Consider the following 16980-nt stretch of genomic DNA (forward strand, 5'->3'; position numbering starts at 1 on the left):
GAAGGGAATTGGTCAGTTCGTTTAATGTCAGTTTGATATATGATGACTAAGTTTGAGTAGCCAGAAAATGTCTGGGATTAAGCAGACATACGGATTGGTTATAACCTTGTTTTTGGGCAGTGACTGCAGAAAGCTAAAGGTAAAAGTTTTGGCCAAATGTAAGTATGGTTAGAAAGCAAAGTAAAAGCAATTTCACTGCAACTAGAAGACCTAATTGCTTTGTATGCTTTGTTTTTTCTACATTTCTGAATCATGTCACGTTGCCACAGGATCAGACTTGTAATATTTATGCTGAACTATATTTGATAGTGCACAGAACTTAATCATGTTTGTATGCCCTTTATTTCTTAATATGCAGGATTTGAACATTTTTTCCTCCTTAGTATTTTTGGCTAACTAGTTGCAACATTGACTGAACAGGTTATCAGTCAGACTTTTACTACTTTTAATGGTTGACTAGTCAGGTTTTTATTTTGTGCCCTTAGGAAATTTTTTCTTAATACATGCAAGATTTTTTAAAATTCTGTTTAGATTATAAAAATATTTTAGAAAACGGAGCAGATAAATCAGGGTCTTTCTACCTGCCTCCACTCTTTGTTTGATTCTACAATACACATATACAAGGGACTCTAGCTTGGAAAGTACCCTCCAGAACTGTAGCTTTGAACGACATGTTAAGGCAAATGTTTGGGAGGGTTTTTTTTCAGTGATTATGGAGACTCTTATATTTGGATGGTGTTTCTTAGCTATTCAAAGTAGATGACATCCTACCTGTAATATTTCACTCTGCTCACACAATGCATCTGAGCATTGCAGATGTATCTCCACGTTTTTCTGATCAGACCTTGCTCATTATCTTCCTTCCTAATATCCCAAATCAGACTTGGTCTGCTTTCTCAATAGTCCTGTCTCTGTGCTTGCTCTTTCTACTCTTTTGCAGGCTCCAAGCTCTGATGTACAGGTGAGAGAAAGAGGCTGTTGTCAGAGAAATACCCTTTGGCATTTAACTCTGTATGTGCAAATATCTAAATGGCTTCAACCCCAAACAAGTTAATTGCTTGCACTACCTATTTTATGAACAGTCTTGAGGTCTGAGTTGAATGTTTTTTTTGAGAATTTTTTTGTGAACATACTATGTGGAAAAAGTGCATTCTTCACAGCTGTCTCCCCTACCACCCACTAAAATCCGATAGGGAAAATATGTTTTCACTGTATTTTAAATAAGAATACCTTTTATGAAAACACTTTGACAAATTCTACTTTTTCTACTACTGGGAAGTGGTGTTTACTTTTCTCTGTTGAAGATCATAGCTTTGGCTGATTTTGTGAAAGTATGGATCCTAACTTTTCTCTCATATCACATTGAAATGACTTATTGATCTAACCAGTTGAATAATAACTCCCCCTACTGTCTCTAAAACTATACTTCTTAAATTTGGAGAAAATAAAAGTTTGGATTTAATCCAGACTAAATGAAGCCCATAAGGATTTTGTAGTTTGTTTCTTCTGACCATAGCACAGCAAGCAGTCTCTGAGATGATAACATCAGTGAATGTTTTTATGCATCTCTTAGTCTTCTAATGAAATTTTTTCTTCTGAAGCAGTTTGGGTACACAGTGAACCAGAGGGGAATATAACTAGGCTGGATTTCTGGAATAAGTTGAAGCAGCCGCAGGTCTATTACATGAGCTGCTGTAGGATGAAAGATGTAAGCCTCAACATCCAAGCCAAGCCTTGCTATGCTGAGAATAAATGGCCATGTTTTGAAGCACGTATACTAACTGTTGTTAGAAAGGGCATTATACAAAAAGATTTGCTGTTCTTTTCATTAAAATAGATGTCTACTTATTTCAAACACACAAAACAGTGTAACATTTTTGTGTGGCTTATTGCTAAATAAGAACTAGGATACTTGGTATGCCAGGATCATTTTGTACGTTTAGGTTTTTTTAACTGGATTTTTTCCCCCCCCTAACCTTCTGTATGTTTTTATTTTGCCATTAACTTTTATGGTGGAAAGCACTTATCCTTACAGAAAAAATTTCAATGTGTCTTTTAATAATAGGTTTCATTTTGTAGTAAACATCCCTTTGAAACTATTATATGCATTAAAAATAAAATAATACATGAGATTTTTACATTTGTCTTCCTTTGGCAGGATATCCTTGACAGGCTTGTAATTTTGAATTCAGAAGCTAAAATTCATTCCTTATTCAATTATGAACAATCACATATCTTTGGTCTGAGGTAAGATGCTCAGTTTTTTATTCTCTGGTCACATTAACTAAATAGGATATAACATGCTTGGATGTGTTGCTTCTGATGAGATAACATTGTTTGGTTTTTATTATGCATGAAGGTGTAATTCCCCCCTTTTTTTAACATAAGATGATTAAATGAAAAATGACCTACACAATGAGAATAGCAGTGAAACTAATGTTATTACCTGTAAATGGATATATGGATAATACAATAAGCAGTAATAGAAATTGCATGTTGTTATTTTGTTCAGTTGATTGCAAGGAACATGTGACATATCCATTGTAGTGCATAAAACAAAAATCGTATCAAAATACTAAAATAAACAAAGTATTTTTTTAGCATGTTTATACCAGAGTTCATTTATTTAGTCTCCCTGTACTTAAAATTACTTTTTAAAGTGTTGTTTTAAGTATCACCAATTTCAACAAAACTTATTTTGAGAATGAGAGTACCATTTGATCCCAAATATTTCTAGAACCTGAAGGAACACTTCATATATGCTCACACTATCAACCTCATGTTTTGTAATATGAAGTGCTTTATAATATTTTTACATAGTAATTAGTTCCTGCATTTTTTTCTGTTTTCCAAAGTTGGATATGTAAATCCTTGAATTCACATTTTTATTACTAACATATTTTGTGCAATTGAAATAAAAGATCTACTGGATTGTACTTTACAATAATATGGAAAACTTTGATAACCTTGCTTGAGAAAGATCTAGCTCAGTTGATTAAGTATTGCAACATTAGCTTCCTGTAGCTGTATTTTACTTTGATATCACACTAAAATTATTTCATACTATGTATGAATAACCATAGCATACAGTATAATCTCCTGATAAGGGTGAACGTGGCAGACTTCGGAGTTGGGAGATACATGATTTTGTTGTATAAATTAAAAGTTATAAATGCTGCTTTGGGGGAAATCACTGGTTAGCTAGGAATTAGCAGTCCTAAGATGAAATTTTAAAGATATTACTCTTCATGTAGGATTATACTGACTTCCTTAAAAAGCTTAACAAAATTCCCATTGACTTAATTCAGGATAAGGGAAAGTGAGATGTTTTACAGTTTAGAATAATAGTTTGCTTTTAGATTGTGTTCTATGTGTATAAAGTAAAAGAGCAGATTAGTCCTACAACGGTATTAGGAATCTGTGTAAGGTACAGACAAAACTGAGTTATACAATATGATTGCATAAGCGGTTGACGTCCATGCTCTAAGACAGACTGGTACACAAATTCATGGATCGTATGTTGAAGTTCTGTTGAATGCTTACAACGTTTTTAACAAGGCCTATAACCTGTGGAGCAACATAACTATACATAAGCCTGCATATGAGCAATGTAACAAGCTCATCTGTAATCATGTAAAAGAAGCTATATTGTTACACAGGTAAGATGAGCTTTAGAGTCCACTGTGGTACTGACATTTTCTGCTGGACACTGACAAAGTCAAAAAACAAGCAAAAATCCAGTCAAACTGCCAGATTTCAGGAAAGTAGTATTTTCATTGTACAAACTTACTCATAAAAGTGGTAGATATTGCCATAATTTAGTAGCAATCAAGTAAAGGAAAGATTTTTTTAAAAACATTTAAATATGATTTCCAATAGAGGCTTCATGTTCTGCATGGACTTTTGGAATCTCAGTGATATCTAGGACCTCATAGGTACCTTCATTTTTAACAGATTCAGCCTTTTTTTTTTTTTTTTTTTTCCAATTGTTCAAAAGCCCTGTTCCCTTCCTCCTTGCCTTTCTTTTCCTTTCCTGTAAAATAAGGGAAGATACAATGTTAGGAATTTTAATATGGACCTGTGCATACCACAGATAATGTAAGACTTGACTTACTGATTAAATGGCTTTTCAAAAGCATGTTGGGCTTGCTGTACAAATGTTTTTTGTAAATAATAGAGAATTGACACATGACCCTTTTAATATGACTAAGTCAACTCCCTGAACAAAGAGAATTTTTATTATTACATAGTTTTCAAAGTTCCCTATTAAAATGATACCAGAATTCTGGATGGCTGTGGAATTTATCATGCTTATTGTATTGTTTAATATTGTAAGATAGGCTATGTTACCTGAATATGCAGTGTACAGTTAATTTTAAATACATTTTGAAACCAAGTTCCATGAGCTTTTCTGTAAATGCTGCTGACTGCAAATATCTGTGTTCTTGCCTTGTGTGGTTGGTTTGCTCCTTGATGAAATTTAGCAGCAGTTAGATCAAATGCTCTCAGATGCTTAACAGGTCTGAAATTTTAGAAAGTTAGTTAGAAAGGGCAAAAGATCTACATTTTTCTTTGCCGCTATGTAGAAATAAAATATGTAAATGTTTGTGATAACGGTGACATTGAAAAACTGAATGGTTTTGTAACTGAATGTTTTTGGTGAAACATTTGTCTAGAAATGTTTGTTTCTTCTAGGCTTAGTACCAATAGTACAGCCATACCTGCATTCTTGTAATCGTTCACGGATCTACACAGCCATATACTTCGTTACTTGTACACGTGGCCCACCCAGAGCTGAGCGCTGAACTTCAGTTCTGTTCAATTTGCAGGTTATACTTGGAGGTCCTGTAACTCACTTTTATTGTTCAAATGAGTTACAAATTTACATACTTGAACCTTAAACAACTTCTGCAATTTAGAGCTGCAGTTTTCTTCATGTGAATACTGTGCTTCAGTGACTTAAAATTATTTTGGTTACTAGCTGTGTAACTACATATAAAACTTAAACAGACTGTGGAAATACCTATATATTTTAATCCAAAACACATAGGTGTATCTATTTATGTTTATAATGTAAATATTGAATTTTCTGGTGGGTGGTTGTTTTCATTTTGAATAAGTATGAATTCTGGATTATTATTTTGAAGAGCTTTCCTTTCCAAGCTTGCCTGCTCTGAGAAGTGATGTGCTCGCAGTAGAAATTGAAGGGAGAATGTAGGGAAGCTAGATAGGGTTTTGCACAGCCAGTATCTGTCTATAAAGAATGCTCCCTAGAGTGCATTCATATAGATTGGGTCCTGTGTGATCAAGGTAAAATACTCAGTTCCACACACTCTATAGCCTAATGTGAGTATATATTTTTATCATTCTTAACCTTGAGGTATCTTGGCCTAGGATTCTTCAGTAGTTTCACAAACACTGATCTGGTATTTCTTTAATTGCAGCTATTGCACAATTCTAGGACAAGATTTATTCACTTGAAGATCCTTTTAAACTATTTTTTAAAAAATATTATTAATTATTAAAGGAAAACTCTAGGCAAGAAGTTGGAGATAAGCTCTTTGAGTCTCTGTAACTTACATTACAAAAGAAAATAAGTAAACAGGAGTAACATACTTTTTCTTGCAGATTGATGAATTATATGGTATCAAGGCAGCTCATCTAGTATTTCAGTACAGTGAATACATCTATTATGAGTTGAGCTTTTACAGCCTGCAAGAAAATAGATGAGCAATATATATTTTCAAAGCCTCTGCCTAAAACATTATTCAGGCATTTACATGTTACACTCCCTGTGTTCAGAAACTGAGTTTTCTGTGAATATTAGTGGCACTGTGTTGTTAGGTCAATTAGTGTGGCAAAGTACCAGTTTTGTACTTTTGATAACCAAACTCCCATCCCTAAAAAGTATCAATACTCCAAAATTAATTAAAGAGACTTTGTCAGTGTTGGCACGCATAACAATTAGGAGAAACAGCATTACTGGGAAGAGTAGACTGTGGACAGTGGGAGGGGATCAGAGTTGTACTACAGGCAGCTTTGCAAAAATTCCCCTCATTTAACAGAGTACTTTTGTAACATACACTGGTCCTGGAATTATTTTTTTTTTTTAATCGCTCTCTGGTAATATGGCACTTGTTCACTTAAATGCCTCATGCTAGTGGTCATCAAGCAACAAAGACAGTACTCTGTTCAAGAGTTTGGCTTTCTGCAGGAAAATGCCTGGATAACTCTGAGAGTAAATCCTTTTCCTTCAGATATGCAAATTGGGACTGTTTAATTTTAAAGACACAATGTGCTTGCTTAGCATTAGAGATATCTGAAGACAACCTATTTTGTAGAATCATAATTTGAACTGCAATGAAAAATAGATTTATTTTAGGCCTCCGTAAGGTAAGATTGAAAAGAGTTATTTGTTACAGTGCTTGTGTGAATCATCTAAATGCATTTATGTTTCTGTGGAATTATAGAAGATAGTAAATATTAATGAGTTACATGCTCATCAATATCAGCCCCAGGATTGTGTGGAGCTTTCTGCAGACAGAAGAAAAATATTGGCTAGTTATTTTCAGATTTGTATAATAAAAATTCTGACATTGTGTGGTGGCTTGACCTGGGCTGGGTGGCTTGACCTGGACTGGATGCCCTGTGCCCACCAAGATGCTCTGTCACTTGCCTCTTCAGCAGAACAGGTGGGGAGAAAATAAGATGGAAAAAAAAATTGTGAGTCAAGATAAAGGCAGTTTAATGAGGCAACAGCAGAAGTACTGTGTGCAGAAGTGAAGGAAAGGATGTTATTCTCTACTTCCCATCAGCAGGCAATATTCATCTACTTCCCGGGAGGCAGGGCTTCAGTACGCATAGCAGTTGCCTCCAAAGACAAATGTCGTAAATCGACTGTCCCCCCCTTCCTCCTCCTTTCTCTTAGCTTGCATATCAGAGCAGACGTCATATAGTATAGAATATCCCACTGGTCACTTCGAGTCAGCTGTCCCGGCTGTGTCCCCTCCCAAGATCTTGCCCACTCCCAGCCTCCTGGGATGGGGAAGGGTTTACAGACAGCCGTGATGCTGTGAGCTCTGCTCAGCAGGAGCCAAGACCCTGGTGTGTTATCACCACCTTTCCAGCTGCCAATAAAAAGTACAGCACTGCGAGGGCTGCAGTGGGGCTCAGCCAGACCCAATACACATTGTTAAGTCACTTTTTTTTGGTCATATAAAATATCATGGTGAATATATTTTTTCTTATAATACTGGTCTTCTAGCTTGCTGAATGGTGCAGAAGATGATAAAAAATGCATTGTATCTATTTCTGTTGGCCAACAAAACTATTAAGAGAAAGTTTTAGGAAAGAGAATTTCAGTGGCTTACTGACATGAAAAGCAATTGGCGTTTTGAAATTTGCCTGAAAGCAGTATGTATTTGTCAAAATTTCATCTAGTACACTCCAGTGAAATTCAAGTGAATTAATTAAATGCTACAGGAGCTGGGAGATGAACAAGCTTGTAATAGGCAAGAGGTAGCTTTGTGGGTTGAGGAAATACAGATAATAAACACCCTGCATTCTTTTCTGTTATGTTTTCATCTGCATTGTAAACACACCCTCTTATATATAATTGCATTTTAATAATGAGGTAGCTTCAGCACATGAAGTAATTTGTTCCCTTAATTGTACTTACATTATATGTATTGTTAATTAAGAGAATGTGTGATTTCTAATAATTGCAACACAATGGGAGGAGCATTAATTGCCTTGTTTTCTAAAGGTAGAAGATACAAATGCTGAGCATTCATTTTCCTCAGGTCAACATGCTGTTTAGATTTATCCTCTCTTTTTCTTTATTAAAAAGCATTATGAATAGCAGCTTTTTGAAAATATTCTTATATAATTCTTTAAAGTCTCATTCATTATACATTGGAGCAAAACCTTTTATTTAAAAAATACTTTAAACAAATCCAGTTTCCCCTTTAGAAAACATGGCACTTTTTTGCTAGTTTCATGTTTTCTTTCTACTTCACTTGCAGAGCCGGAAACAAGGCTGTTTCTCTTGCTTTTCACACATCTTTATTCTAAATATACTGGCATAACCCATGAACACTGTCTAATGTCACTGATGAATCTTGTTGATTGCTAACATTTGAGTGACTGGCTGGTACATTCACTCTTGCAACAGCATTTATGGTACTGTTGGCTCAATGTACTGAAGAAACCTTTCTCGTGCCACATCCTGTGGCATTCAGCATCCTTTTGTCTCTTCGTGAATGGAAGAAAGCCATGTTGATAGAGTTCCTCCTCTCAAAGGAAGGGAGGAGTATGGTGAGAGAGGGAGGAATTAAGCCTAACAGTATTTCCTTCTTCCTCTGACTCTGCCAGATTTGAATTATCTTATTTTGGAGGCATGAAAGGCTATATAGTCCTCCAATTATTTTCTACCAAACTTTTTCCAATTAAATAAGGAGAATTGATTGAGTTAATAATAGAAATTGGGTTATTAATTGTGTTATCTTTTTAGTAAGTGATATACAGTTCTCTGGAAATGAATCTCTTCCTTCCAAGTGTGCATGCTGGATGTTGTGTGAGGGAAAAGACTTCTGCAGTAGTGATCACTGGAGAGGGCACATGTCCTATGAATCTTTGACCCCTGTTTATAAATCCAAAGGTAAAAGAGGACAGAGTCTGTATTAATAGTGGTGGGGATTTGTAACAGGGTTATGCTGGCATGCTTCCGCATTGTGTAGTTACAGAGTTAATTCAGTTTTTTGTTAACTTATATATGTTAATAGAATTCTGCTAAGTTTATTAATGTAAGACAATTTATAATTAATAAAACAGGAATAGCAGATTTTGTGGTAGGATTATATCACTTATTTGTTGGTGGTTATTTTTCTTCACTTCACTAAGGGAAATTAAAACGCTTCACTTCCTGCAGTTTAAAATCTGTTTCACTTTTGAGTCTTCTAGGCTGGCAGGCGATGCTTATGAAAAGCATTTTTGTTTAGCTAGGGAAACTCTTGCCATTAGCAATCACATTACATGTGATTTGTAAGTACATTGGGTAGATAAAGTACTGTAGGTACTCTTCTGAAAATCTTTTCATGTGGAAAATACTATACAGAGTACATCAGTCCCCGAGTTTTCTTACTGGGAGAAACGTCACTGCCCTGAGGCAGTGGCTTCCAGTGTCTCAGGCACTGGAGCTGTAACGCAGGGTATTGAAAAAATATTCTGTATCCACAAGATCTCATATTTTTCAGAACCACTATGAGCATTGCCTTCAGTGGGACAATTAAAAGCGTTGACGCTTTAGAAGACCACATGCAAAGGCACGTTCTCTCTGCTCATTACTTATGCGCTTTGTTCAGCCTGCAAAGGCAGCCTGCAAAGCTTTTGGTGGCTGAAGCTTCCGACTGGGTAGCTTTTCGCTTCGTGGTTGTTTTGGGTTTGGTTTTTTTTTTGCTAGCCATTTGCATTTGTCTACTGGTCAGGCATGCTTGATAGTAATTGCCACTTGCTGTTTGGATCAGTGCTCTCATTGGAACTCAGGTCATACTCAAAGCATAATAAAGAATAATTCAAATTGGTAGTGTAGGCTCTGACATTAAATGTTTTGAGTCTGTTCTCCATGATGATGATAACACTGGAATTATTTAATGAAAATTTTGCTCTGGGTTTCTCTGTTGGTATCCATATTCATTTAGCAAGAAGGATGTCCTGCTACTGCAAAGTGGTTCCACTTCTTGGATTTTTTCCACTTATGTTTTTAGTATTGATTCCTGGGAGAAAAACAAAGACCTTACATTGTCCCATAGCTGAGCTCTTTACAGATGCCACACTGTATTGCACTGGCCTGTATCTATAGAAGGCAGTAACTATCAGCCAAAAGAAAACCTTTTACTAAAGACTAGTATAACCCTCCATTTTGGGGTCACATCACTGGAACACCTTATAGACAGCACAGACAAGCATTTCAGGTTTGGTTAGCCATTGCACACTGCCTGCACACGTATATTACAGAGATTGCAGTATAGTTTACTTTAGATGTGGCAGTTTCTTTTTTCCCTATGGTGGATGGACTTCTGCTTCTAGCATGAAATTTTATCTTTTTTTGCTGGGAATGTGTACTGGTTGGGATGGTGTTGATTTTCTTCATACAAGCCCACATAGTGCTGTGTTTTGGATTTGTGACTAAAGCAGTATTGATAACACACCGGTGTTTTGTCTGACACCGTGAGCGCTGCTCAGCAGCAGGGCTCTGGTTTTTTCCTCACTCTGCAGCAAGTAGCCTCGGGGTGTGCAAGAGCTTGGGAATGAACTCAGCTGGGACAACTGACCTGAATTGACCAGAGTGATCTTCCATGCCACGTAACATCTAACATTGCACTCGGCAATAAAAACTGTGGAGGTGGGGGGTCTTTCAGGTGGCAGTTGCTCGGAGGCTGGCTGGGTGTTGGTCTGCTTGTGGGAGGTGGGGAGTGAGCAAGCTACTGGGTGGGTGCTCAGTTGATGGCTGATGCCAGCCCATCACAGACTATTACAGCTTTCACTGCCAGCTGAGCATTTGCAGGCATCCCTGAGGTACAGGCAGAGTGTCAGATTGGCTTCGGAAAGAACATGTTATGAAAGTACGGAAGAATAGTCTATGGGAGTGTAGTGGGAACTGCAGAAGGCTAGACCTGGGTTTACCATCACGAAAGTGTTGTTTGAAAGAGCTGTGATTTGAAGCTGGGAAAGAAAAAAAAAACAAAAAAGGCAACTTAGAAAATGGGAGTATGGGGAGCATCATATTATTTTGTAGTCTTATTTTGTAGTCTTAAAAGACACTAATATAAAAAATATTAAGAAATATGATAGTAAGCTATCGTCATAATGGGTAGCAACTCAGAGAAATTAATAGGTGGTTTAATTATATTATTTTCAATTAAAAAAATTAGAAAGGCAACATAAAAATTAACAAGGTGTTGAGTTTGGTTTTTTTTCAGCTAGAATTTTTTTACTAGCTGGTTTATTCCCATGAAGGACCTTCTATTCTGCCATAATTAAAGAAGTCATTATGATTCCACCTACCAAAACCAAGGAGATAGTTGGTTTACATTGGTACACAAGTACTAGTTACCATGCCTTCTTTCAGACTAGAGATTTTTACAATAAAGTACTAGTTGTGTAATTGTAATTGAAGGGGGAGAATCCAGAGAGCACCCTCTAAGAAAGACAGGAATGACATAGGACAGGGAGTGCAGAATTCAGAAACCAAGCTACTTACTGCTACCATATTTTCACAAATATGATACGTATTTTGATTTTTCTGAATTTCTTTAAAACTACTGTTTTATAAAAGACTGCCTTCAGATAACCTTTTGTTTTATCTGTGTTGCAGTTTGTTCCTGGGAATATGGTAAATCGTATTAGTAGTTTTCACAGAATTATAGAATCAGGATTGAAAGGGAGACTGAAGTTTGTGTAGTCCAGCTGCTCTGCTCAAAGTGGGTTCAATTTGAGAGCATTACTAAGGGCTGTGTCAAGTCTGGTTTAGGGTATCTCCAAAGGTGGTGATCCTGCAATATCTCTGGGCAACTTGTTCCACTGTTTCACCACTGTCACAGTATGTTAAAATGGAATTTCCTGTGTTTCAATTCATGCCCTTTGCCTCTTGTTCTTTCGCTGGGTATCACTGAGAGGAATCTGGCTCCATCTCCAAACTCTCCTGTCAGGTAATTATACACATTGACAAGGTCTCCCCAGAGCCTTCCCCAGGCTGAGCAGTTCCAGCTCTCTCAGCCTCTTTCCCCATGTCAGATGGCCCAAGCCCTTAATCATACTTAATGTATCTCAGAAAGATATGCTTCGATTTTATTGTATCTGTCAAGGTTTTATACCTTTTCATAAGTATGCACTCCTTATAGACAGGATATTGAGCTGGGTGGTCTAATCCAATTCTTATATTCCAGATGCAATTAAAAACAAATAAAAAAGAAAACCTTCACTGCTATATTCAAGCATGTTTGCAAATATACATGCTAGAAGATGTGACACTTTTTTTTTAGTTTCAAACTTTAGTCTCTACATTTATGACTTTGGAAGGTAAAGCAATGGAATATTACTTTTAACCAAATATCTGTACTTCAGTGATGGCATTTTTACATGGATTTTTCCATGTAGATGAAAATTTCATTTGAATGCCACAGCAGAGTCTGCTCCTCTTAGATCTCATATATTTTGTCATTTATCCTATCAGAATCCCTCTACCTAATTTTATTTGCTTATGGTTTATTTTTTTTTTTTTTTCTCTGCCAGTGGAGATGTTATAAGTGTTCTCAGCCATCAGTCTTCCCCCAAGTGGTTTTTAACTGCTGGAAGCTGGTTCTGTGCCATTTAAAGTCATCATACTTAACAGAAGAAATGGTCCATCTTCATAATGGTTTCAGTGCTCTTTTTGTGGATTTTTCTTCTATACAATAAGAAAAAAAATTGTAGTTGAACTGGCATTTCTTCTGTGATTTAGAAAAGTGCTGAGAACAAATCACTGTCAGGATATAGTTAATGTAAAATTAAATAAAACTTGAAGAGGACTGAAACCGAACTGAACAAGTTATACTAAAAAAGCAACAAGGAAAAAAAAAAAAAGACGTATTATCATCTTGACCATTTAATCCTTGGCCACAATTATGTGAATTTGCAGGTGTTAAATTATGCAGAGAATAGCTTGTGAACTTTTGCTATTGTCAGTAGAAGCATATTGGGAATTCCATGGAAGAAAATAAGCATTGACTAACGGACTACAAATTTCAGACAATACGTATTCTTTAGCTGATATCAAGTCTTATGTGAATGCAAAATATAATGCTGATCAGAGTTTATTTATATTGTGTTTTATTACTATGATAAAACAGAAAATAAAAATAACAACAAGAATGTTTAGTCATATTATTTTCCATGAACAGGAAGCCTTCAATGAAATTACTCTGTTGCTGTGTTAGAATGAATAGATTAAAAAAAAAAAAAAAAAAAAAAAAAAGGAAAGAAAAAAGGAAGTAATACGATTTGGATTGCTCTACATCAAATTTACGTGAAATATATTGGAGTACTTTCACTGTTAATTTGCCCTGAAGTTATGAAAGAAAATTGTATATAATGTGCTGCTATGTTCTCTTGCGATTATTAATTTAATTTACCGTTGTTTTGTGTTTTTCTGAAATAAAGGGAAAACACGGAAGATTTGTTGTTTTTATTACAAGGTAAATCTATTGCTTTTGAACTGTGTTGAATTTGATTATACAAAAGTGTTTAAAAGGCTGTTTTCTAAATGAAAGATGTATTTTTATCTCCTTCCCTTTCCATTCATTCTTCAGCCAACCTGATTCTGAGTTGCCTTACTAGCCTATTATTGTATAATTTCTTCACATTTCACATGGAATGTCTGATTAAGTCTGTGTCACTTTTGTTATTGTGTGATATAAGCTCAAAAGCAGACTGAGCTGACCAGTGAATATTTTCTCTGGTTGTTCAGTGCACATGAAAATCTGCTGGGAACTATTCCCTGTTTGCTCAAGGCTGTGCCACTTGAGTGGCTAAAAGGGATATAAAAGAGTGTTCCTGACCCAGTTCCGTCTGGGTATTTCCAGATACTTCAAGGTTTTTGGGTTGCCTTTTTTTCTTTTTTTCTTTTTTTTTTTTTTTTTTTGACATCTCATAAAGACGTTCACCTTTGCCTTACTGTGCATTACTGGATTCCCGAGTGATGTGCTATCATTTCAATGTATCCTGCAGGCTGTTAAATGTGCTGTGCTGTGAGCTCAATACCCTATTACTCTTGGAATCTCAGTATAAAGTGTCACAAGTTTTACTAACTGCTCAGGAGGAAAATGTCACAGAAACTTCAGAAGGACCAGGGTAAGAAGTGACTGATGTAAATGTTATTTTAACTATCAGACTTTTTTCCTGACAACAAATGCATGAATACCTTAGTGGCTTTAAACAATACATCTGTTCTCACTGAAGCTGGCTTCTAATGTGCTTAAGTTTGTTTATGTGCAGGTTTGTCATCAATCTTAAGTTATGAAAAGATACAACAGTTTTGTTCATTCTCCCACGTCCACCTCAAAAGTGTAAGAAATAAAGCAGCAAATATTTTCCTCATTTTTATTTGAATTAAAATTGTTGTTTTTTTTTTTTTTTTTAAGGAGTGCAAAATTTGGAGATGTAAATGTGGCTTTTAATTTTGCATTATTCTTTTATGTTATGTATAGAATATAAAATTAGGGTATTGTTTTAATGCTTATGAATTAAAGGCATCATCAGTACTTTGTGGTTTTTTTTTTTTAATATTTATTTATACCGTAGTTGAGACTCCCGCTTCTGTGACTTTCCATTGCTAACTTCTATATAAAATTGCACAATGCATCTTTTCAAAAGAAAAAGTGTATTTTTGGGACAGAAGTGGACAGTCGTTTAGTCACAGATATTTTGTCCTTTCCCTTGGCATGCTGAGTTTTAAGAACTTTCCTTTTACTGTTTGCTGTATGGGACGAGTACTGAGTTTAAATCAACCAGTACGGGTGAAGTCTCAGCAGATATAGGTGATTGTTATTTACCATTTCAGGATGAGACCTACTATTCCCTTACTAAGGAAAAGGTTGGAAGAAACTTGGTGTATAAAACCTGATTTTTAGTCCTTTTAAAAAATGTTGTACCTTGGGCTACACAGTGCCTTCAGACAGCAGGTTAGCTGTGTGTTAAGTTAAGAATAACTGTTTTTGACAGCCAAAATTTGCTAGTAGGCCAAATAAGGCACAAATTTTGATGGTCCATTAACTGTCTCTGCCCTAATTACTGAGCATGTGGGCATAAAAAAAGCTTGTGCAGTTTTCTACTCTTTTGTGACCAATAATTGCTCAGATGTTTCCAGTCAGCAGTAGGTAGGGAGGTACAAAGCTAGGCTAATGCTTGCCAACATCTCAAAATACTGAATGTTTCTGTTTATTTCTTTATGCCTATGTGTTTTCCAGGTCGTGTTTTAACTCCAGTATGTCTCTCAAGATCTTCTTGCTCATTAATGTTTTTTGAATTGAACAGTTGGTAAATCAAAGTGGTTCTGATTTTTTGTTTTTGCCGTTTTGCATGGTTTTTTTTCCCCCAGAGATTTTATAATTGATGGTCTATCAGTGGAGAGAAACCATGTTCTTGTAAGGATAAATCTAATTGGAGGACCACAGGAAAGGATTTTGCCTTTGAGAGAACTAGATAAGGTTAGAATCTAAAGTTTAACAGTTTCTCTTTCCATAACTCCTGCCTTCATTAATTGAACATTTTTGCTGATAATTCAGCATGCGGAAAATTATTTAACATTAAAAAATACCAGTCCACCTTTAGCTTTATAAAGGGCTAAAATTTTTTAAAAGCGATACACTGAAGAAATACGTTGTTCCTACTCTCTGGGGATTGGGCATGTGCCAAGGACATAGCTCATTCAGATGAAATGTTTGTATTGCTCCATTTGAATGTTACTTTTCCTAGTATAAAAACGAATGCACTTTGTGTTTTTTTTCCCTTTTTTTATTTCTGTGTTTTCTTTATTATTTTTCCATGTGTTATATCTTCCTTTTATTTGATATTTTTTCCATGCTTGGGTTTTCATCTGCAGTATCTAATATAGTGTTTCTTGAGCAGCTGCTTTAAATGTTCTGCTTCTCACAGGCTGTCAGTTTTATAAAGATGAAATGCAAATTGCTGTCAGCACTGCAAAGACAGCTAGATCAGTGTATACATTGGAAATACAGTTTTATGTTTGGTTTTTTTTTTTATTTTTATAAAAATTGCTATTTCCTTATTGGTTGAAAAGAAGAACTGTAAAATCAAAACTGTCAGTGGTAGATACCAGACAAAATTCTGGCTCAAATGCTTTTTGAATTTTGTATCCCTTCAACTTTTTTTTTTCTTTTTCTTTTATTTATGGAATAGCTCATTGCAAATTGTAGTAATAAGCATAATTTTGGTGCATAGTCAATAATTCAGGGAACTTTACCTGTGAGTTGATTGAGCAAATGCTATTAATTCTTCTCCTAAATTAATTTCTTTCTGCTTCTGTTTTTAGGGCAGTGATCCATATCCTTGGCCAATGTTTTCATCCTTCCCATTGCCAAAGTGCTATCTTGCAGAAGTTTCAAGGAAAGCTGAACACAGACAAGGTACATCAAAAGCCTGCAAGCAGTGTAGATGTCAAACAAGCATCTCTAGATTTATTAAATTTTTCCTTCCTCCCTGCCCCACCCCATCCCTCAGATTATAATCCCATAAATACTTAAGGATTGTTTATTGTCGGCTGAATTTGTAGCTAAATAAGTTGGTTTGGTTTTGCTTGTCTGGCTTTGTGAAGCTGTCAATCTGCAAAGCTCTGTTTAGTAATCTAATTCTTATGCAAACTTCAAGATTAACCTTTTGGCTCGTCTCAGGTGGGTGACTCATGAGACATTTATATCATATTTCTAGTAACTGAAGCAAGACAGTATGGCTAAGCTACAAATTTTTTCTACACTGTTTTTGTGATTCAGATCCCTGTGTTTACGAAGCTTGACGATGTGTGAAATAGACAGCGTTTAGGATAGTTGGTTTCTACATTGAACATCAATTTGGAATGTGGGTGGACCAAAGAATCCTTTGAAGAACTGTCTAGGCACAGAAGTTTAATTCATACAGAGAAACTATTTTAAGGTTTTAATTTGCATAGACAATGCAAAAGAATCTGAATGGTTTATAGTAAATAAATCATTCTTTGTGTTTGTTCATGTTTACTGTATCCTTGAGATGCACTTACGAGAAATTACTTGTGAATTTCCTTAGCAGATACAGATTTTCAGAAGTGATAAAAAATCCACATTAACTGTAGAATACAAAATAGTCTGTTTATAAAAATCTAGAAAAAATAAATGGTGATTCCTTTCTCTGACAAGAGGAAAGGCCATGTAGTTATAAAAGAAGGGATTTTTC

At 35.5% G+C, this 16980-nt stretch overlaps 1 protein-coding gene across 3 annotated transcripts in view; it reads left to right on the forward strand.

Annotated features, from left to right (window-relative positions):
• TBC1D32 (TBC1 domain family member 32) overlaps nucleotides 1-16980 on the forward strand; it is a 104257-nt gene that overhangs the window by 43621 nt on the left and 43656 nt on the right. For all 3 annotated transcript variants that reach the window (XM_080389073.1, XM_080389074.1, XM_080389072.1), the window contains 4 exons: nucleotides 2159-2247; nucleotides 13765-13887; nucleotides 15134-15242; nucleotides 16088-16181. In XM_080389073.1, coding sequence (XP_080245199.1) covers nucleotides 2159-2247; nucleotides 13765-13887; nucleotides 15134-15242; nucleotides 16088-16181 — 415 coding nt within the window. The remainder of the gene's footprint in view (nucleotides 1-2158; nucleotides 2248-13764; nucleotides 13888-15133; nucleotides 15243-16087; nucleotides 16182-16980) is intronic.

The sequence above is a fragment of the Falco punctatus genome (genome assembly GCF_963210335.1).
Source record: "Falco punctatus genome assembly, chromosome: 5".
NCBI lineage: Eukaryota > Metazoa > Chordata > Aves > Falconiformes > Falconidae > Falco > Falco punctatus.